Source organism: Blennius ocellaris, assembly GCF_963422515.1.
Source record: "Blennius ocellaris genome assembly, chromosome: 23".
Taxonomy (NCBI): Eukaryota; Metazoa; Chordata; class Actinopteri; order Blenniiformes; family Blenniidae; genus Blennius; species Blennius ocellaris.
Genome location: NC_137672.1, coordinates 617590 through 636384, shown reverse-complemented (window position 1 = coordinate 636384; position 18795 = coordinate 617590). Strand labels below are relative to the sequence as shown.

The window sequence follows — 18795 nt, the reverse complement described above, 5'->3', positions numbered from 1 at the left end:
AATAGTTACAGAATTAGACATCTTTTCCACAAACAATTAGCTGCAAATGGTTGTGTGATGACAACCATTTTACAAATTCCATGTATGAACTTACATGAAGTAGAAGCATCATCAGAATTGCTGGCAGGTGATAATGCCAGAGTAGATGCACCACTGGAAGAACTGCAATCAGCATATTCATCATCAGCTTCTTTATCACTTGGAGAGAAGTCAGTGAGCCTTTTCTTTGGCCGTCCCCTGTCAGGTGTTTGTCCCTGCTTTTTTACTGGACTTTTTATATTTTGCAGGGATTTTTGCAACTTGGCAGTAATGCCCTCCTGTTGACAAATACATACATTTTATGCTTCATGAACAAAACAAAATGACCTATAGGAGACATGAATATCTTACATGTTTCACGCTTGTATCATTATCTTGCTGTGAGGGTTAGTGGAACTCAATTGCACAGCAGACTGTCACGGCTGGGAGCCGGTGCGTGGAGCTTGAACCCAAAAGTAGACCTCAAAGCAGATTAGGTGCAATTGTCACAGTTGTATTGTGCAGACAGGGAAAAGGAGAGGTGGAACGGTGCGTGGCACCCCGTGGACTGGGGGTGCGGATGACGCAGTGCGGATGACGCAGTGCAGATGACGCAGTGCGGCGCAGGCGGGAGACCCAGCAGCAGGGACTCTGTGGGAGGAATGCGGATGGCGCACGGGGAATGATGCTGCTGGACGCGCTGCGCGGACTGGGGAACGGCCGCAGGGGAACTCTCGGGGATCTCGGGCATCGGGGGCCCTCGGAACTCGCGGGCTTCTTGGAACGGGGCCCAGGGAACTCGCAGGCTTCTTGGAACGGGGAACGGGGCCCGGCGAACTCGCGGGCTTCTTGGAACGGGGCCCGGGGAACTCGCGGTCTTCTTGGAAGGGAACGGGGACTCTCGGGCTTCTTGGACAGGAACTGGGGCCCGGCGAACTCGCGGGCTTCTTGGAACGGGGCCCGGGGAACTCGCGGTCTTCTTGGAAGGGAACGGGGACTCTCGGGCTTCTTGGACAGGAACTGGGGCCCAGGGACTCTCGGGCTTCTTGGACAGGAACGGGGACCCGGGGACTCTCCTCTCGGGCTTCTTGGACAGGAACGGGGACCCGGGGACTCTCCTCTCGGGCTTCTTGGACAGGAATGGGGACCCGGGGACTCTCCTCTCGGGCTTCTTGGACAGGAACGGGACCCGCCCCGGGGAGGACACTCACTCCCCGGGGAGGACAAACACAGCCTCACCGCAGTCGACAGGAGACTAACCACATGGACTGACGACCAACAATCCTCTGGCCCCGAACCCACCTCACTGCAGGGCTTTAGAGCTTGGAGCAATCAATTGCTTGATTGCCTGCAGGAGCGTCAATCAGGGCGGGTCCGGAGCTGGAGTGAGGTGTGGATCCTCACACAGACAAGAAGCTCAGTTCAATAGTGTTTAATATCAAAGCAATGGCAGAAGCAAAGTCAGGCAGTCCAAGGTCAAAACCAGCACAGGTGATAGTGGAGGAAATCCAGGAGGAGAAGTCGGGCAGGCAGGCGGTCAGAACACAAAGGCAACACGAGGAAAAATGGCATGTACAACTGGCAACCAGAGCTACAAGAGAGGGGAACTAAATACAAACACAAATGACAATTACCAACAGCTGTGACCAGGAGGAGGAAGCATGAGAGCAGAGGGGCGGAGCTAAGGGGAACACAGGAGGGGAGGAGTGAAAACTCTCAGGAAGGGAGGGCTGAGTGAGAGCAGGATGATGACGGTACCCCCACCTCAAGGGCCGGCTTCTGATGGCCCAGGCAGGTCCGGGTGGGTGTCATATAACTCTTGAATGAGGGAGGGTCATGAATGTTACTTGCTGGGACCCATGAGCACTCCTCCGACCTATATCCCTCCCAGTCCACAAGGAATTGGCGACCCCTCCCACGACGACGGACCGCCAGGAGCTTGCGGACCGTATGAACTGTTTCGCCGCTGTCCAGTATCCGGGGGGGTGGAGGGGGTTTTGAGGTGGGGACCAGGGGACTCTCTGTGGTGGGTTTGATGTGGGAAACATAGAAAGAGCGATGGATCTGGATGTTCCTGGGGAGTTGGAGACGAATGGCCACAGGGTTGATTATTTTGGAAATGGGAAAAGGGCCAAAGAGTTGTGGGGTTAACTTGCATGATGGTCCCTGGAGTCGGAGGTTCCTTGTGGAAAGCCACACTTGCTGCCCTGGCCGGTAGGTTGGTGCCTGTGATGACGGTCAGCATAGATCTTATGAGACACCGCGGTTCGAAGAAGATGCTGGCGGGCCTGGATCCAGACCCAGCGGCACCTCTGAACCAGGGCTGCCGCCGAGGGAACATGAACCTCCTTCTCCAGGGCTGGGAAGAGTGGGGGCTGAAAACCATAAACACAATGAAAGGGTGAGAGGCCAGTAGATGCAGAGGGAAGAGATTTGTGTGCATACTCCACCCAGATGATGTTTTTGGACAAGGAGGGTTGCTGGTGGGACAGGAGATGATGGCCAGTCTCCAGGACTTGGTTTAGACGCTCCGTCTATCCATTAGGCTGAGGGTGGTAGCCAGAGGAGAAACTCGGGGAGGCTCAGATGAGAACACAGAACTCCTTCCAGAAATGGGAAGTAAACCAGATCCTGAGGGAGACCGTGAAGCTGGACAACATGAAGGAGGACTAATTCAGTGGTCTCTGTGGCAGAGGGTAGTTTAGTGAGGGGAATGAAATGAGCCATCTTAGAAAAACAGTTAACTCCAGTGAGGACAGTGGTTTTGCTATGGGATTCGGGAAGTCCAATGACAAAATCCAAAGCGATGTGGGACCAGGGACATGAAGGGACAGACAGAGGGAGGAGATTTCCCGCAGGAGGTGAATTACCGGACTTGCAACAGGAGCACTCAGGGCAGGCTGCCGCATACTCGCTGACGTCCTCCCGCAGTTTGGGCCACCAAAAACATTGTTGGATTGAGGCCAATGTCCGAGTGACCCCGGGGTGGACCGCCAACCGAGAAGCATGAGCCCATTGGAGGACCTGGGAACGGAGCACTCGTGGAGCAAACAAGCAGTTATCAAGGATATTATCAGGTACCTGCTGTCTCATGAGAGCATCCGACACTCGCTACTCCACTTCCCAAAGGACACCCCCGATGATCCTCGCTGAGGGGATGACAGACTGAGGCAGGGCGGCGGACTCCCCCTCCTCTTAGATGTGAGTGAGCGCATCAGGTTTGACGTTCTTCTCTCCCGGTCTGAAGGTCAGAGAGAAGTTTAAGCGTGCAAAAATCAAACGACAGCGGGTTTGCTGTGCATTTAACCTCTTCGCTGTTCTCAGATATTCGAGATTCTTGTGGTCTGTCCACACGATGAAGGGTTGGGTAGAGCCCTCAAGCCAATGCCGCCATTCCTCAAGGGGCCAACTTGATGGCCAGTAGCTCCCTGTCTCCCACACAGTAGTTCCTCTCGGCATCTGAAAGGCAACGAGAAAAGAATGCACACGGGTGAAGACGGCCATTGGAAACTGACCTCTGTGACAGGACTGCCCCCACGCCCAAATCAGAGGCGTCGACCTCCACCTCAAATTGCCTCTCGGGATCTGGTTGAACAAGAATGAGGGCCCAAAGGGCCACTCATAGTGGCCGGAGGAGGTATTGAAGGATGTCTTCCAGTCATCGCCCTCACGTACCAAATGGTAAGGATTCTTGAGGACAAGTTTGGTAAAACAGTTGGCGTCTTTGAGGAGCTCAAACGCAGATATCATGAGTGGCAGAGGATAGCGGTTCTTAACAGTTATGGCGTTTAGGGCTTGATAGTCAATACGAGGTCTCAAAGACCCTGAAACAGCTATTATCCAATTCAAAACTATTGAATTGGCATGCTCAGTGCTGGACCTCAGATTTGCCCCAAGGCCAGTTTTTTGTATGACATTAATGATGGAAGTATTTTCAAAACCCACCCACTCTTTTCAAAAAAGAACTCTGCTTTACAACTGACACTGTACTCCAATGAGATTTAAATTTGTAACTCCCTAGGGTCACCTGCAAGTATAAATAAATTACTAATGTTTTATTACACTTTAGGCAACATAGACCCGCAGTTTCGATCAAAGCTGGCTTCAATCAGACTTCTCACAATCGCAAAGTCTAAGGACATAGATGAGTGTGGGGTAGATATTATACTACGGAGAATCGATGAGGACTTGAAGATACTGTATGATGGCATTAAGATTGACACGGTGAATGGGGAGTTTGATTTAAATGGAGCAAATGTTGCTGTGTGCGGAGACACTCTTGCCCAGCATGAGCTTGCAGGGTTTAAGGAAGAAGTCAGTTTTGCATACAGATGTCGTCATTGTGAGTGTACTTTTGATGAAATGCAAGCAAATTTCAATGAAATGAGTTTCACCAGACGGACATTGGATGGACACATTAGGCAGTTCATTGAAATACAAAGGGCAACTACTGAATTCTTAAAATCCTCGCTCAAAACGACCTTTAGCATAAACAGACAAAGCAAGTTAGATGATTTCCCATGTGTTAATCTAATAGAGCAAATGCCACAGGAAAGAGTGGCACCAATGGAAATTAAGTGTGTGTTGAAATACCTCATTGCTAATATAGCTCGTTGCTAATATTGAGCATTTACATTCAAAGGTTGTAGATTTTTGGGGGATTGAAGATGCAGTACATCATACTGTTAGAGTAAAGTGGCTTATTTTACATGGTAGCAAATTCATCTCTTTCAGCAAATGATTCAAACCCTACCTTTGGACTTATAAAAAACATTTTTGTTGTTAATATCAGGTGTATGAAACCTTGGGTTTTAACAAAGACTTTTTTGCCTATGAAGTTGCGATACTTAACGTTGCCCAAGCCAATGAACTGACTGATGTTGAAAACCTACTTGATAATATGTCTTATTACCAAGTTCATTTCAAAAACAGTGTCTTTGTTATGACAAAATATAACCTTGAAGATGTCATTGCTTTAAAAACTTAAGGTAAATATATGTTCAAATGATATGGGAATGACTTTCTTATTTCAAGAAAAAATGGGAATGTTTCTTATTTTGAGAAAGATTTTTGTTCTGAAAACAATTTTTTGCTTAAAATAAATATAAAATGGCTAACTTTTAGATATACAGACTAAATAAGAACAAAAAGTAATATTTACTTGAAACAAGTCTATTTATCTAACACATGAAACTGGAAACGAGCTTGTAATGCTCCAAACAAGATGCAGAAGATAATTTGGCTAGATTTAAGGAAATACATTTTGTAAAGCTACAAGAAATTTGCAGTGCATACTCACAACCAGGTGCTCCAGGGTTCATGGTTCCACGTGTGTTTTGTGGATCTGGAGAAGGCGTTCGACTGCATCCCTCGGGACGTCCTGTGGGGGGTGCTCTGGGAGTATGGAGTCCGGGGCCCTTTGTTAAGGGCTGTTTGGTCCCTGTATGCCTGGAGCAGGAGTTTGGTTCGCCTTGCCGGCAGTAAATTGAACCTGTTCCTAGTGCACATTGGCCTCCAGCAGGGGTGTCCTTTATCACCGGTTCTGTTCATTACATACATGGACAGAATCTCTAGGCACAGCCAGGGCCTGGAGGGGGTCCGGTTTGGGGACCACAGGATCTCCTCTGCTTTTTGCAGATGATGTGGTTTTGTTGGCTTCATCGAACCTGGACCTTCAATATGCACTGATGCGGTTCGCAGCCGAGTGTGAAGCAACTGGCATGAGGATAAGCACCTCTAAATCGGTGGTTCTCAACCAGAAAAAGGTGGCTTGCCCACTTCAGGTCGGTGGAGTGCCCTTGTCCCAAGTGGAGGAGTTAAAGTATCTCGGGTTCTTGTTCACGAGTGGGGGGAAGATGGAGCGTGAGATCGACAGGTGGATCGGTGCAGCATCTGTAGTTATGCAGATATTGTCTGTTGTGGTGAAGAAGGAACTGAGCTAAAAGACGAAGCTCTCCATTTACCGGTCGATCTTCGTTCCTACCCTCACCTATGGTCATGAACTATGGGTTATGACCGAAAGAACGAGATCCTGGATACAAGCGGCTGAAATGAGCTTCCTTCGTAGGGTGGCTGGGCGTCACCCTTAGAGATAGGGTGAGGAGCTCAGTCACCCTTGGAGATAGGGTGAGGAGCTCAGCCACCACGGAGGAGCTCGGAGTAGAGCCGCTGCTCCTGCACATCGAGAGGAGCCAGCTGAGGTGGCTCGGGCATCTGTTTAGGATGTGCCCCGAACATCTCCCCAGGAAGGGGTTCCTCATGTCCTTCCGGTAGGAGCTGGCATGCATGATGAGCACTTCAGTCAGTGGAATGAGGATTTGTGTTAGGAGTCACACACCTCGCTCCAGCACCGGATCCTCTCTGGCACTCCTGCAGGCAATCAGCTAATTGATTGCCTTGCAGTGAGGAGGGTCCGGTGCCAGAGGATTGTCTATTCTTCAGTCCGTGTGGTTAGTCTCCTGTTGGCTGCTGCCGCAGGTGAGTCGGTGTTGTCCTCCCCGGGGAGTGAGTGTCCTCCCCGGGGTGGTTCCCGTTCCCGTTCCTGTTCCGACGCCAGAGATCCAAGAAGTCCCCCCAGGTTCCGTCCCGGGTCCAAGAAGTCCCGTCCGGGTTCCGTCCCGGGTCCAAGAAGTCCCGTCCAGGTTCCGTCCCGGTTCCAAGAAGTCCCTTCCGGGTTCCGTCCCGGTTCCAAGAAGTCCTGTCCCGGTTCCGTCCCGGTTCCAAGAAGTCCCGTCCCGGTTCCAAGAAGTCCCATCCGGGTTCCGTCCACCCGGTTCCAAGAAGTCCCATCCGGGTTCCGTCCCGGTTCCAAAAAGTCTCGTCCGGGTTCCGTCCCGGTTCCAAGAAGTCCCGTCCGGGTTCCGTCCCGGTTCCAAGAAGTCCCGTCCGGGTTCCGTCCCGGTTCCAAGAAGTTCCCCCCGGGTCCCGTCCCGGTTCCAAGAGGCCCCCCAGAGATTCCCCAGGTCCCGTCCCGGTTCCAAGAGGCCCCCCAGAGATTCCCTGGGTCCCGTCTCCGTTCCAGCTCCCCTTTCCCTCCCTGCACAATAAAACTTTGACGTTTGCAAACAATTCTCTGTTTTGAGGTCTGCTTCTGGGTTCTAGCTCCACGCACCGGCTCCCAGCCGTGACAATTTGGAACAAACTCAGTCAAGATATGAAACAATGTCCAAGCATGACACCGTTTAAAAAAGACTCAAACTTAAAATATTAACTGAATACAGGGATGAAGAACAGTGAAGAAACTGTAGGGTGTCTTTTACACTGCAAATGGGATTATGCATGGGTGTTTGTAGAAATAATTTTATATATAGGTTTTGGGTGTTTTCAGGCATATTGTGAAGGGGAGCCCCGTGTGAATGAATGTAGATGAATGCATAATTTACATTTTGTGTGTGTGTGTGTGTATATATATATATATATATATATATATATATGCGAGTATGTGTATGTATGTATATGTGATAATTATGTATATGTTTGAATATTGTGTGTATATATATATATCAATCAATCAACTTTATTTGTATAGCACTTATTATACAATGAAGTAATACAAAGTGCTTTAACAAGATTTAAAAACAGTGCAAAGATAAAATACATAATTAAAAAGCAAATGAACACACACTCAAGCAAATGAACACACACTATGTGTGTGTGCGTGTGTGTGTGTGTCTTCGATGTTAGATACAATTATTACTGTTATATTTATTAATATTTTAATACAGAAAGACAATTATGATATTGGATAAGGGTTAGGATAAGGTTGATACATGTTCTTCTTCCTACCCCTTTTCAGGCATGCTAATCAGATATATGAGATATGTATGGGTGTGTGTGTAGGTATGTGTGTTGATAAATATGTGTTGGTCTAATTAAACATTTTCATACATTTTCATAAGTTATTATTTATGAACATCAAATAATGTAAATTTTTTTTGATGTGTGTGTGTACAGTGGTCCATCGTTTATCGCATGGGTTACGTTCTAAAAATAACCCGCAATAAGCGAAACCAGCGAAGTATTTAACTTTTGTTTTTTTTTTACAAGTATTATATATGTTTTAAGGCTGTGAAACCCCTCACCACACACTTTATACACATTTCTCAGACAGGAATGAACATTTTCTCACATTTCTCTCTTGTTTAAACACTCCAAAAGTTTAAACCTTCGTAGATTTTAAAACATAAACATACCTCTGCCGTTTGGCTGCGACCCCAGATGCCTCTGTCGGTGCAGAACGTTTTGTTGACATTGTGGAGTTTGTCAAGAACAAAACTTGCAAACACACAGCACTTCAGAGTCATGCTGCTATCGATCAGACATTGATAAACATCAATGTCTGATCAATATGATGCAATATGTATATGTATATGCAAGTCGAACACATTGGCGTACATGAGACACGGCACGGAGATTGATTGACAAGGGTCTACAGTCCCTTAGCCAATCAGGACACAGAATACAATGTGCAAGTTCTCCCTTAGCCAATAAGGGCGCAGGACACTGTGTGCGTTCATACACCTTAAAAAAATAGCATGCAAAATTGCACAGACAAAAAAATCCACAAAACAGTGAACCGCGTTATAGTGAGGGACCACTGTATATGAACATTTGAAAATGTATGATTGCACAAAATGCATTAAATGCAACATGCCTCAAATGAATTAATAAAAAAAAAAAAACAATATAAACAGATAAATAGTGCTACAACAGCCTACATCTACACCAACGGTAAATAAATACCAGTAATAGTAAAAATTGGACAACAAACCATGAGTCGGATGAAAATGCAAGAAGAATGTAGGCCAAAGGTTAAAACATGTATTTATATAGGTCATGAAGTGGCTCAAGCATATTTGTTTTCATATAGCTTTCTGCTGTAATATTATTGATATAATAATTCAATATAATATATGGGTCATATACATTTTCTTTCCATACTTGGTTTGCGCTGATTGTATGAGTGTGAGATGTAGATGTCCAGCTTCATGCGACAGTAAGAGTAAACAGATCTGTGATTTGTGAACTGTCCTCCAGTTCCCATCCCCGGAGTGGGACACGGTGACGCCTGAGGCCAAAGACCTGATCAACAAGATGCTGACCATCAACCCGGCCAAGAGGGTCACCGCCACAGACGCACTCAAACACCCCTGGATCTGCGTAAGTGTCCATCAGACCTCTAACATGTCGCCCCGCCGGCCAGCTCCTCCTCTGATCCTCCCTGCTCCCCCAGCAACGCTCCACAGTGGCGTCCATGATGCACAGGCAGGAGACGGTGGAGTGCCTCAAGAAATTCAATGCCAGGAGGAAACTGAAGGTGAGGTCGTCCAGCAGGGTGTGGTCTGCTCCTCACCCCTCCGGCCTGTAGAATTCACCACTCCGTCTGTTGATCTCTCCGCAGGGCGCCATCCTGACGACTATGCTCGCCACACGTAACTTCTCAGGTAGGACGGAGCTGAAGGCTGAGGGTTAACGGCCACGTTTCTCTGCAGTATCGACTTTCTCGGTCTGAAATACCAGTGTCTCCTCGACTCATTCTCTGTCTGGTATTAGCTCTTTGGTTTGAGATGCCTCTACTCCTTTAGAGCCTATTAAGCCTCATCGGTCCTCCATTTGAGGTGCTGATCAAGTGCTGCAGTTGATGAGGTCACATCTGGAGGTTCCTTTAAACGGCAGGATGTTCAGACGCATCGCCTGTGTTTATGACAAATGGCAGGAAGGTTGATTTGCTTCAGTGGTGTTTTCCTTTACTTTAACATCCGTCTGAGGTTTGATGCTAAATCCGGGCTTGGATTTTGTGGAAAAGAATGACCTGTGGCATTCATCACCTGGCTCTTCAGTGATCACGTCACACTAGAACAGTTTTAATTAGTTATAAGCTGTGTGTGAATAACCCACAGAATATCTCACATCACCGTCGGTACAATATTTTATGATTCTATGTTTGCCGGCTGGCTTTGCTAACCACTGTCAGAGGCGAGTTGGTATTTTGGACAAGTCAAGGAAAGTAGGGCGGCATAATTATGTTCTACATTTTTAATCAAGATCTGTCCATTTTAATCCAGGATCCATTTTCAAGACAGTGGTGGTGATTGTAAGTTTACCTTGAATCAGCTCCTCATGCAAGAGGACGTCTTACTTCTGTTTAACTATAACGCAGGCAGAACCTGCTGAATGTGAGCTCAGGTAACGTAAAGACAGGTAATCTCATTCTCTAAGTCACTACAGAATAACGCACTCAGCAGCTATTTTACGAGGTAGAACTTGCTCGTACCAGATTGAACATCCTTCTTTTTATTGTCTTGGGTTCATTCAGGTTCTGGAAACAATCCTCAGAGAGTCTTCTGCATATCGACATAACTTCTCACAGTTCTGATGATTTGTGGTCTGAACATCTAGAGCAGGGGTGGGCAATCCTGGTCCTCGAGGGCCGCAGCCCTGCACGTTTTAGATGTCTCCTCACATCAATACAGCAATTAGTGGCTCCTTGTCAAGCTTTCTGCAGAACCTCATCATGATAACAGGTGTGTTTGAACAGGGAAACATCTAAAACATGCAGGACTGCGGCCCCCGAGGACCAGGATTGCCCACCCCTGATCAAGAGTCACTTAAAGGGTCCCTGAAATAATTCTATTAAAATACACCAGTATTTAGCATTATTTTTCCCCCTTTCGAATGATATATGACACACCAATGACAATCACACCACTATCTTGCTCTTGAGCGCCGAACGTCTAAAAATGCCTTTAAATCTCCCGCCCTGTGAATCTGACCTAGTTTTCCCAACTTGCCGTAGTTTTGCGCTGTGACGTATGAGGAGTTATTTACTTCCGCCCACAACAGCTGATCGTAGTGTCTTGTTTACATGTGCTCTGCATTATCGCGTTATTTAGCAGTTTTTTAGAGTCATGCCTAAGCGTTGTGTTGCGGCTGGGTGTTCCCAAATGCCCAGTCCGTCTGTAAGTGTCCATAAATTCCCAAAAGATGAAACTTTGAGGAGATTATGGACAAAACAAGTGCAGCGCACTCGCTCCAACTGGACACCAACAGAGGCCTCCTATCTCTGCAGTCAACATTTCACGGATGACTGTTACGAAACAGCACCCGCAATCCGAGAGTCACTTGGTTTTGATGTGAAGAGGAAACGTATCCTGAAACCTGGTTCTGTCCCCACCATTTTTAAACGGCTTTTTAACGGATTTTTAAACCCAACCTTCAGTAAGTCTTTTTAAAACCTGCTAAAACTTAAGACAAATAGACCAATAAACTTTGCAAAACACCCACTCTGACACAAGGGTAAATACCCGGTCACACACAATATGTGCACACGGGTAAATACCCGGTCACGCACAATATGTGCACACGGGTAAATACCCGGTCACGCACAATATGTGCACACGGGTAAATACCCGGTCACGCACAATATGTGCACACGGGTAAATACCCGGTCACGCACAATATGTACTCACGGGTAAATACCCGGTCACGCACAATATGTGCACACGGGTAAATACCCGGTCACGCACAATATGTGCACACGGGTAAATACCCGGTCACGCACAATATGTGCACACGGGTAAATACCCGGTCACGCACAATATGTACTCACGGGTAAATACCCGGTCACACACAATATGTACTCACGGCTCAAACATGTATGGTTGAACGCCTTGATTTTCTTCTAATTCTTCCTCCGATGATTCCTCTCCTTCATCTTCGTCCAAAACCAACGATACGTCGCTTAAATCTTCGCTAACATCGCTCCTAGGTGCTTCTGTATCGCCAAACCCCTCCATTCTTCAATCAGCTGATGTTGTTTTGGCTGGGACATATAACCCCTCGTACGTCATATCCGGTCTAGCTCAGGCGGCTCACATTTATGGCCCGCAAATATACCGTCGTCTGCTGCATCATGTAAAGTCAATTAAAAGGGTCGGAATTCTGACTTTTATCTGGGAATGTTATATACCTTTCGAAAGCATATTTATTCTTCTTTCTAAAGATGAAATCTGAAAAACATTTCAGTTACCCTTTAAGCCACATTTACACGTACCTGTTTTTTGTTGTTATTTCCCCCTCTCCCTTTAAAAAAAAAAATAAAATCTTAATTTACACAGATGCATATCTATCTGGTTCAGAGCTGCTATGAGCAGCCAAACCTGTAGGGGGCAGTGTAATGAGAAGCATGAAGCCATGATAGCCATGATTTGCTTTCTTTCCCTCTCTTCCTCCTCTGGTCTGGTAACTTATGTGGAAGGTAAGAATCCACCAGCTGCAGGCATGCCATGTTCACTAAAGGCTCTGTAGCGGACTGACACAATGCATGCACTGGCGGTCATATTGGATGACAAGATAATACAGATTCCCACTATATGTCCATTAACTCCTTCAGCATCATTCATTTATGAACACACTTATTGTTGTTTCATTATGAAACCAAAGTTGTTCAGATGAACATCAGGCCCCAATCTTCTTGTTTTATTAGAAAAATTGGAATGACGCCAATGACGACGAGGACAGTTTTCCATTTAGTGTGTATTGCAAAGTATTGTTCGTCCAATATAGCCATGTTTCCACCGCACAAAAAGTGCAGGGACGGAGAGGAGCCTTACGGAGTGGTACCACAAAGCATAACTGGAGCCAAATCCAGTACCTGTTTCCACTGTGGAAAGGAGCTTAAAAAGTAGGCGAAGCTTAGCGCTCCGCAGATATAGGACGTTACGACAGTCGTCTCAGACAGACGGCAGATCTGGAGCTTATGAATCCTCTGTTGTTGTTTACATCCTCCACTTTGCACTAGTTGTTTTGTTAACTGTTGTTTTTTGCAGCCACAGAGCTGCAGCTGCAACTTCCATGTTGGTCCCGAAAGAGCGAATGCTCTGGTGACTTGCCCGGAGCGCGCCTTGGCTGGCCATGGCACAGAGCCGTGCCAGTGCGCTGCACCGCGACACGAGAGCCCTTAGCTTTCTGCTGAAACACCGGAGCAGCCACTCAGGCAGCTCCGAGCATCTCTTTGCATCGCGTCTGCCTCCTGCCCGACCACCAGCACCGCAGACGCGGAGCTTTCTGTTCAAACTTGATGCAGTGGCGCTGACCACAGTTGAACAGAACGCTGACCACCGCTGCATCGCGTTTGAACAGAAACCTCAGATACGATTCAAAGACAGACCTGGCGTGGCACACCCCCGGCACGGCGCACTAACGCTATGCTGCAAACAGAAAGCTCCAACGTGATGCAAAGTCCCGAGCCTCGGTCTCCCCCTGCGTCACATCCACTCTTTCACAACCAACCCGAAAGTTGAGCAGCAAAGAAAAGAAAAGAAAAAAAAAAAAACAACAAGTGCAAAGCTGACCACACTAACAGCAGAGGATTCATACAGCCGACACATTAAAATATTGAGAGCGTGTAGTAAATCACTGACCAATCAGCAGACGGCTCCTCAAACTCAGACCCGTTCCATAGTCCCGGGTACCCCGATGGAGGGGTGTCAGAAAAGGGGCCGCCTTTCGAGTGGTTGTTTCCGGAAAATGACACATTCTTGTGGTGGAAGCGCGAACCGTAATGGACTGTTGGGATTTATGGTTGGTAATTAGCATAAATAATTACTGTAAGTAATGGATTACTGAAAGTAATGGATTACTAAAAGTAATTTAGGAAAAATTGGAATTACTAATGAAGTAAACGGTTAGTTACTCATCAGCAACTCCTAGAGTAATTGAGTAATTACTCAAAAGTTAATAAATTATCAAAAATAATTTATTAATAAAAATTATTAATTTGCATAAATTGGTTATTTATCAAATAATAATTAAATCGGGGCACCACCAGCTAAGCTGGAAATAGCTAATACCAAATTTCAGTCTCATTTGTCAAAAAGGGTTATTTAAGTAAAGTTAATATTTCTGTGTAAATATAACAATATTAAATAACAAGGAAGGTGTGAGATTCGAGCACAGACTGTTACAAACCAGTGAATTGTCAACAATAAATACACAATGATTACCAAGAATCGATCAATTCAGTTAAAATGCATTTATTAACAAAAAGTATTTATTCAAAAATAATTCATAAATCATTTATTAAAACACAATTAAGTAATAAACAATCAAACACGAAGATCTAATCTATTAAACAGCAAACACTATGTACAAAGAAAGAGGGTGTGTGTGTGTGTGTGTGTGTGTGTGTGTGTGTGTGTGTGTGTGTGTGTGTGTGTGTGTGTGTGTGTGTGTGTGTGTGTGTGTGTGTGTGTGTGTGTGTGTGTGTGTGTGTGTGTGTGTGTGTGTGTGTGTGTGTGTGTGTGTGTGTGTGTGTGTGTGTGAGTGTGTGTGAGTGAATGTGTGGAAGCCTGAGTGGGATGTAATGACCACGAACGTCCACCAGGTGGCGGCAGGCGTTGGAGGGTCAGTGTGTGTGGGTGTAATGACCTCGAACGGACACTAGATTGCGGCAGGCGTCTAGTTCGAGGCAGTAACCGGAACGACCACTAGGGGCGCGGCGGCGCACGGAGGGAGAATGCAATGACTCGACTTGTCCACCGAGTGGCGGTCTTTCAAGAGATTGCAATCACCAACGCGGCCACCAGAGGCGCTTGGCGCACTCTTTCTGGACAGCGTGACGTCACTGTGCTCGTGCACGGCTCGTGAGCCTGCTAGGAGCGCGCCTGGGGGCTCGCGGCTGAGAAATCCCAGGGACAGTGAACTACACACGGTCACAGAAGCGCATGCAGCAGCGCGCGGCTGCTTTTACGCGATCGTTTATGAGGAGGAGAGGAAAAATGAAAAGGAGGGAGGGAGAAGGGCAGTGGACAGAATATGTTCAGCTCTGCACACTGTCTTGGACTACACAGTCTAGAAATGGTCTGTACAGGTTGAGAGAGCGAGCGAGCGAGCGAGAGAGAGAGAGAGAGAGAGGAGGTTCGCGTGGATGTAAATCCAACGCGCAGACACAGATTGGTTGAAACAGGGATCGGCGTCCCTGACTTCAACACAATAATAAAACACACAGCAATATTACAGTCACGTTATTCTCATTGCCTGCCCAGACTCTAAGCCTTACTCAGTTTGACGAGGGTGAACGTGCTGCCGGCGGCCGGGGAAAGTGCGTTGATTTCCCGGCTGGAGCTTGTTTTTCTCTCTGGCGTCCCAGGTAAACAAGCTCAACTGGTCTGTGGACAGGGAAAGGTCCACAGGATGATCCGAGGAGGATCAAGCGCTTCTTTTGAGGAGGGGGGAGAAGAAGCGGCTTCAGGTCTGCATGCGGGAGGAGTGTGCGCTGGCAGCTGCACACTCGGACTCCGGTGAAGAAGAAAAAAAAGGAAAAAGGGAAAAGTAGAAGTAGTTCCACGGTGGTTGTCGGCTCGTCCGGCCGGGTGTGGAACTCCGGCCAGGTCAGCGGGCACACGTGGCACTTCGTCTCCGTGCGAAACGGATGCGTCCGTCTTTACGCAGGTTTCAACATTGGAGAGGCAGAAATCACCCCGGCGGGGGTGTTTTATACCTCTTGTTGTGGTTTCGTGTTACCGGTCGGCTCTGGGTCATGTGGACCAATCCTGACGGAGGGCCCGCCCTGGACATTCCAGCTGGTGAGGGGGAGCTCTCGTGCGCCCCCTGCCGTTGGCCTCCAGTATTGCACCATGAAGGGGGGGTGTCCCGGGGGATCACATGACCAACGGGACTTTTTCAGTTGTAGGCATGTGGTCCTTTGTTCTCAAAACGTGGTCTCCCCTCCCCCTTCCATGAGGTTGAGTGGCCCCCAACAGACTATACCTGTCCATTCCAGCACTTTTTGTGCGGTAGAAACGGGGCTTTAGGCGACGGAATAACCATGTCGTTCCATGTCCCATCACACCATCATTCAATCAATCAATAAATAATAAACGTGGACTCTCAGTGTGTCCACTATTTGTTTTAATCTAAAAAGTAAATTTGTAGCTGCTGAGATGACTCAAACTGCATGTTCCTTACTAATCACCAGGTTTTACAGTGTGTGTGTGTGTGTGTGTGTGTGTGTGTGTGTGTGTGTGTGTGTGTGTGTGTGTGTGTGTGTGTGTGTGTGTGTGTGTGTGTGTGTGTGTGTGTGTGTGTGTGTGTGTGTGTGTGTGTGTGTGTGTGTGTGTGTGTGTGTCCACTGATGTTCTTCATTGTTATCATTGTCTCTGCAGCAGCCAAGAGTTTGCTGAACAAAAAGCCGGATGGAATCAAAGTAAGTGCGCCTCCTGTGGTTTGTGTTTCTGCTCCTGTGTGTGTCGGGGGGGTTGTATTTCTACTTTCTGCCTCAAGAGCTCACCCTGGGTTAGCAGGTTTGTGATCCACACTGATGAGCTCCTCTCTCGACGTCTGAGGACAAATTTAGGTCTGAAAGCCAAATTGTCATAGAAAGTCATCTTCATGCTTCCCATTGAACAAAGAGGAAAGTTTCAATAATGCAGTTAAAACTGCATTCTCGTTCATTCCAACAGTCGAGCAGCTCAAAGGAGAATAAAATAATTAAAAGTAGCAGATCCAACAAACAACATGAAAACAGTTTGTGATGTTATATTATTACCTCTGATCTGCAGAATTCAGCGAATCAGCAGATCAGAAATGGTTCAGTTTAACAATCATATTTACTTAAAGATTTGATCCAGCAATGAACATTGAGGCGCTGTCAGTCAGAGTTCAGAATATTTAAAGACAAAGGACTTCTAGTTTCCAGATGGACTCTTCCAGAGTTTAAAGCGGAAGACAACAGTTTGACGCTGATGCTCCCGTCTTCTTCTCACAGTTGGTTCATTTGGAACCTACACAGTCCCACAAAGTGCTTTAGGTTTTCTTTATCGGTCCAGACCAGGTCCAGACAGGAAAGGCTGAAATGTTTTAAACTAAGTCCTGGACCTGCTGATGAACTGAGGCCACAGAGACGCCAAGCAGAGTGTTGCCGGTGGATGAATCTAAAGAGCGAGTCTCTGCTGCCGTCAGCTGTGGAAAATGAACAACTTGTTTTCACTCTCCTTCTGAAGGCTGATATTAAAGGAGAAACATCTTCAGGAGCAGACTGGATGAATCTGGATTGTGGATAGTCTTCAAACGTTATTCCAACTGTTGGAAGTTCTGGAAAAAGGTGCTTTATAAGCCATGAATCGTATTTTATAGGTCCATGGGTAAATGTTCTGTCCACAAACGTCAAACATTTTCAATTTCTTCAGTAACATGTGGAACATGTGGAGTGGAGTTTCAGTTTCCAGGGTGTAGTTATTGATCCAACACCCGGACGAAGGGAGAATCGCCAACATTGGTTCCAAATGTGCGTCACCTTCATCTTCACTGCTTCAGCAACCTCAACATGCTTCACTCTGTTCGTCACATTCATCCAGTCACACACCAGTCGACGCCGCCACTGAAAACAGGCTAAGGCTCCAGATTGAACTGATCTCTTACTGGAAATGTAATGTCAGTACAATCAAACTTTATCTATAAAGCATGTTTAAAGACACTGCAGGGGACCAAGGAGCTCGACAAAGAATAAATTACATGTAAGAGTTCACACTCTAAAAGGAATTAAAAATATGGGTGATAAGACATTAAAAACACAAGTAAAAACCACCTGGGATAAAAAGTCAACAGCTCACATGAAGTGGAAGGCCAAAGAGAAAAAGTTGGTTGTGATAGTTTTAATAGCAGACAGGGAAGGGACCTGTCTGTCAAGACATCCCAACATTTCCAGCTTTATGGCCAGATAATGAAAACGTCTAATGGGAGGATTCATGCTGTTCCGGCAGGAAACCAAACTCTTCTGAAACCCCCCCCCCCAAAAAAAACCTGTAAAGTTCACGATTTCAGTATGTAGATTATTTAACTTCAAAGAAAATTATCTTCGAGAGAACAACTGAACACAGATATTTTCAAACACTTGGAGGAAACGGATTGTGTTTTGTGTGTCTCGTGTCTGAAAATGACAAAATAACTTCAATATTCCAGGTAACAGATGACGAGATGAAATTGAGGGAATAAATCATTAGAGACGTGGTAGTGTTCAGCTGATCGTGCAGCTCAAAACAAAGAACTGAACTGAGCCACCTGGAACCTTCAGTCAGAATCAGACCTTCAGTCCAGCATCAGAACCTGGAAGTCTTTTTTTTAAGTTCTAGGTTCGAGAATTTTCCTCGGCTCTTCAGAGTAGCTGAGCTCCAGAACGAAGTAGGGAAACCTTCAGAATACCAGTGGAACGCAGTTTCACTCCAGTGTGTGACGTTTTCACCAATTTTGACCACTGACGGTGTTTGACCATCAGGTAGCAGCTCAGGAGGGGAGAAAGGTTGAATCTGAATTAAATAGGGCTGCAACTAACGATTATTTTAATAATCGATTAATCGGTCGATTATTATTTCAGTTATTCAATGAACCTGTTAAAAACAAAAAAAACATTTCAAATTGTAGGACCAGTTGATATTGAACGAACCAAACACCAAATATCTTATGATTATATAAAAGCACATAACTGACCCAATGCAAATACATATAGTGTATATCTACATATATACACATGTATATAAGATGTATACAAGATAGTTATTAAATAAGATTTAATGTATGTACTTCAGAGACTATATACAGTCCAGTTTCATCCTGAGTGGACCAGACTGGTAAAATATTGCTATAATAACCTTTAAATTTACACTTCAAAGTTTTTATTTGTCGTGGTCACAGTGTATGGAATGTCATTATTTTAACAAGATCAGACAGTTAGTACTGAAAATTATCACAATCTCAACATAAAGTCAATTTTAATGAAACCTT

The 18795-nt window shown here is 46.2% G+C and overlaps 1 protein-coding gene across 8 annotated transcripts in view; it reads left to right on the top strand.

The window, feature by feature from the left end:
- Window positions 1-18795, top strand: part of camk2d1 (calcium/calmodulin-dependent protein kinase (CaM kinase) II delta 1) — a gene marked incomplete at its 3' end in the record, with an annotated part of 161362 nt that overhangs the window by 123803 nt on the left and 18764 nt on the right. For 4 of the 8 annotated variants that reach the window (XM_080519062.1, XM_080519060.1, XM_080519066.1 and 1 more), the window contains exons 10-13: window positions 9055-9177; window positions 9251-9334; window positions 9419-9461; window positions 16182-16222. In XM_080519062.1, the coding sequence (XP_080375188.1) occupies window positions 9055-9177; window positions 9251-9334; window positions 9419-9461; window positions 16182-16222 (291 nt within the window). The remainder of the gene's footprint in view (window positions 1-9054; window positions 9178-9250; window positions 9335-9418; window positions 9462-16181; window positions 16223-18795) is intronic. The other 4 variants (XM_080519063.1, XM_080519061.1, XM_080519067.1 and 1 more) reach the window with 1 other exon arrangement.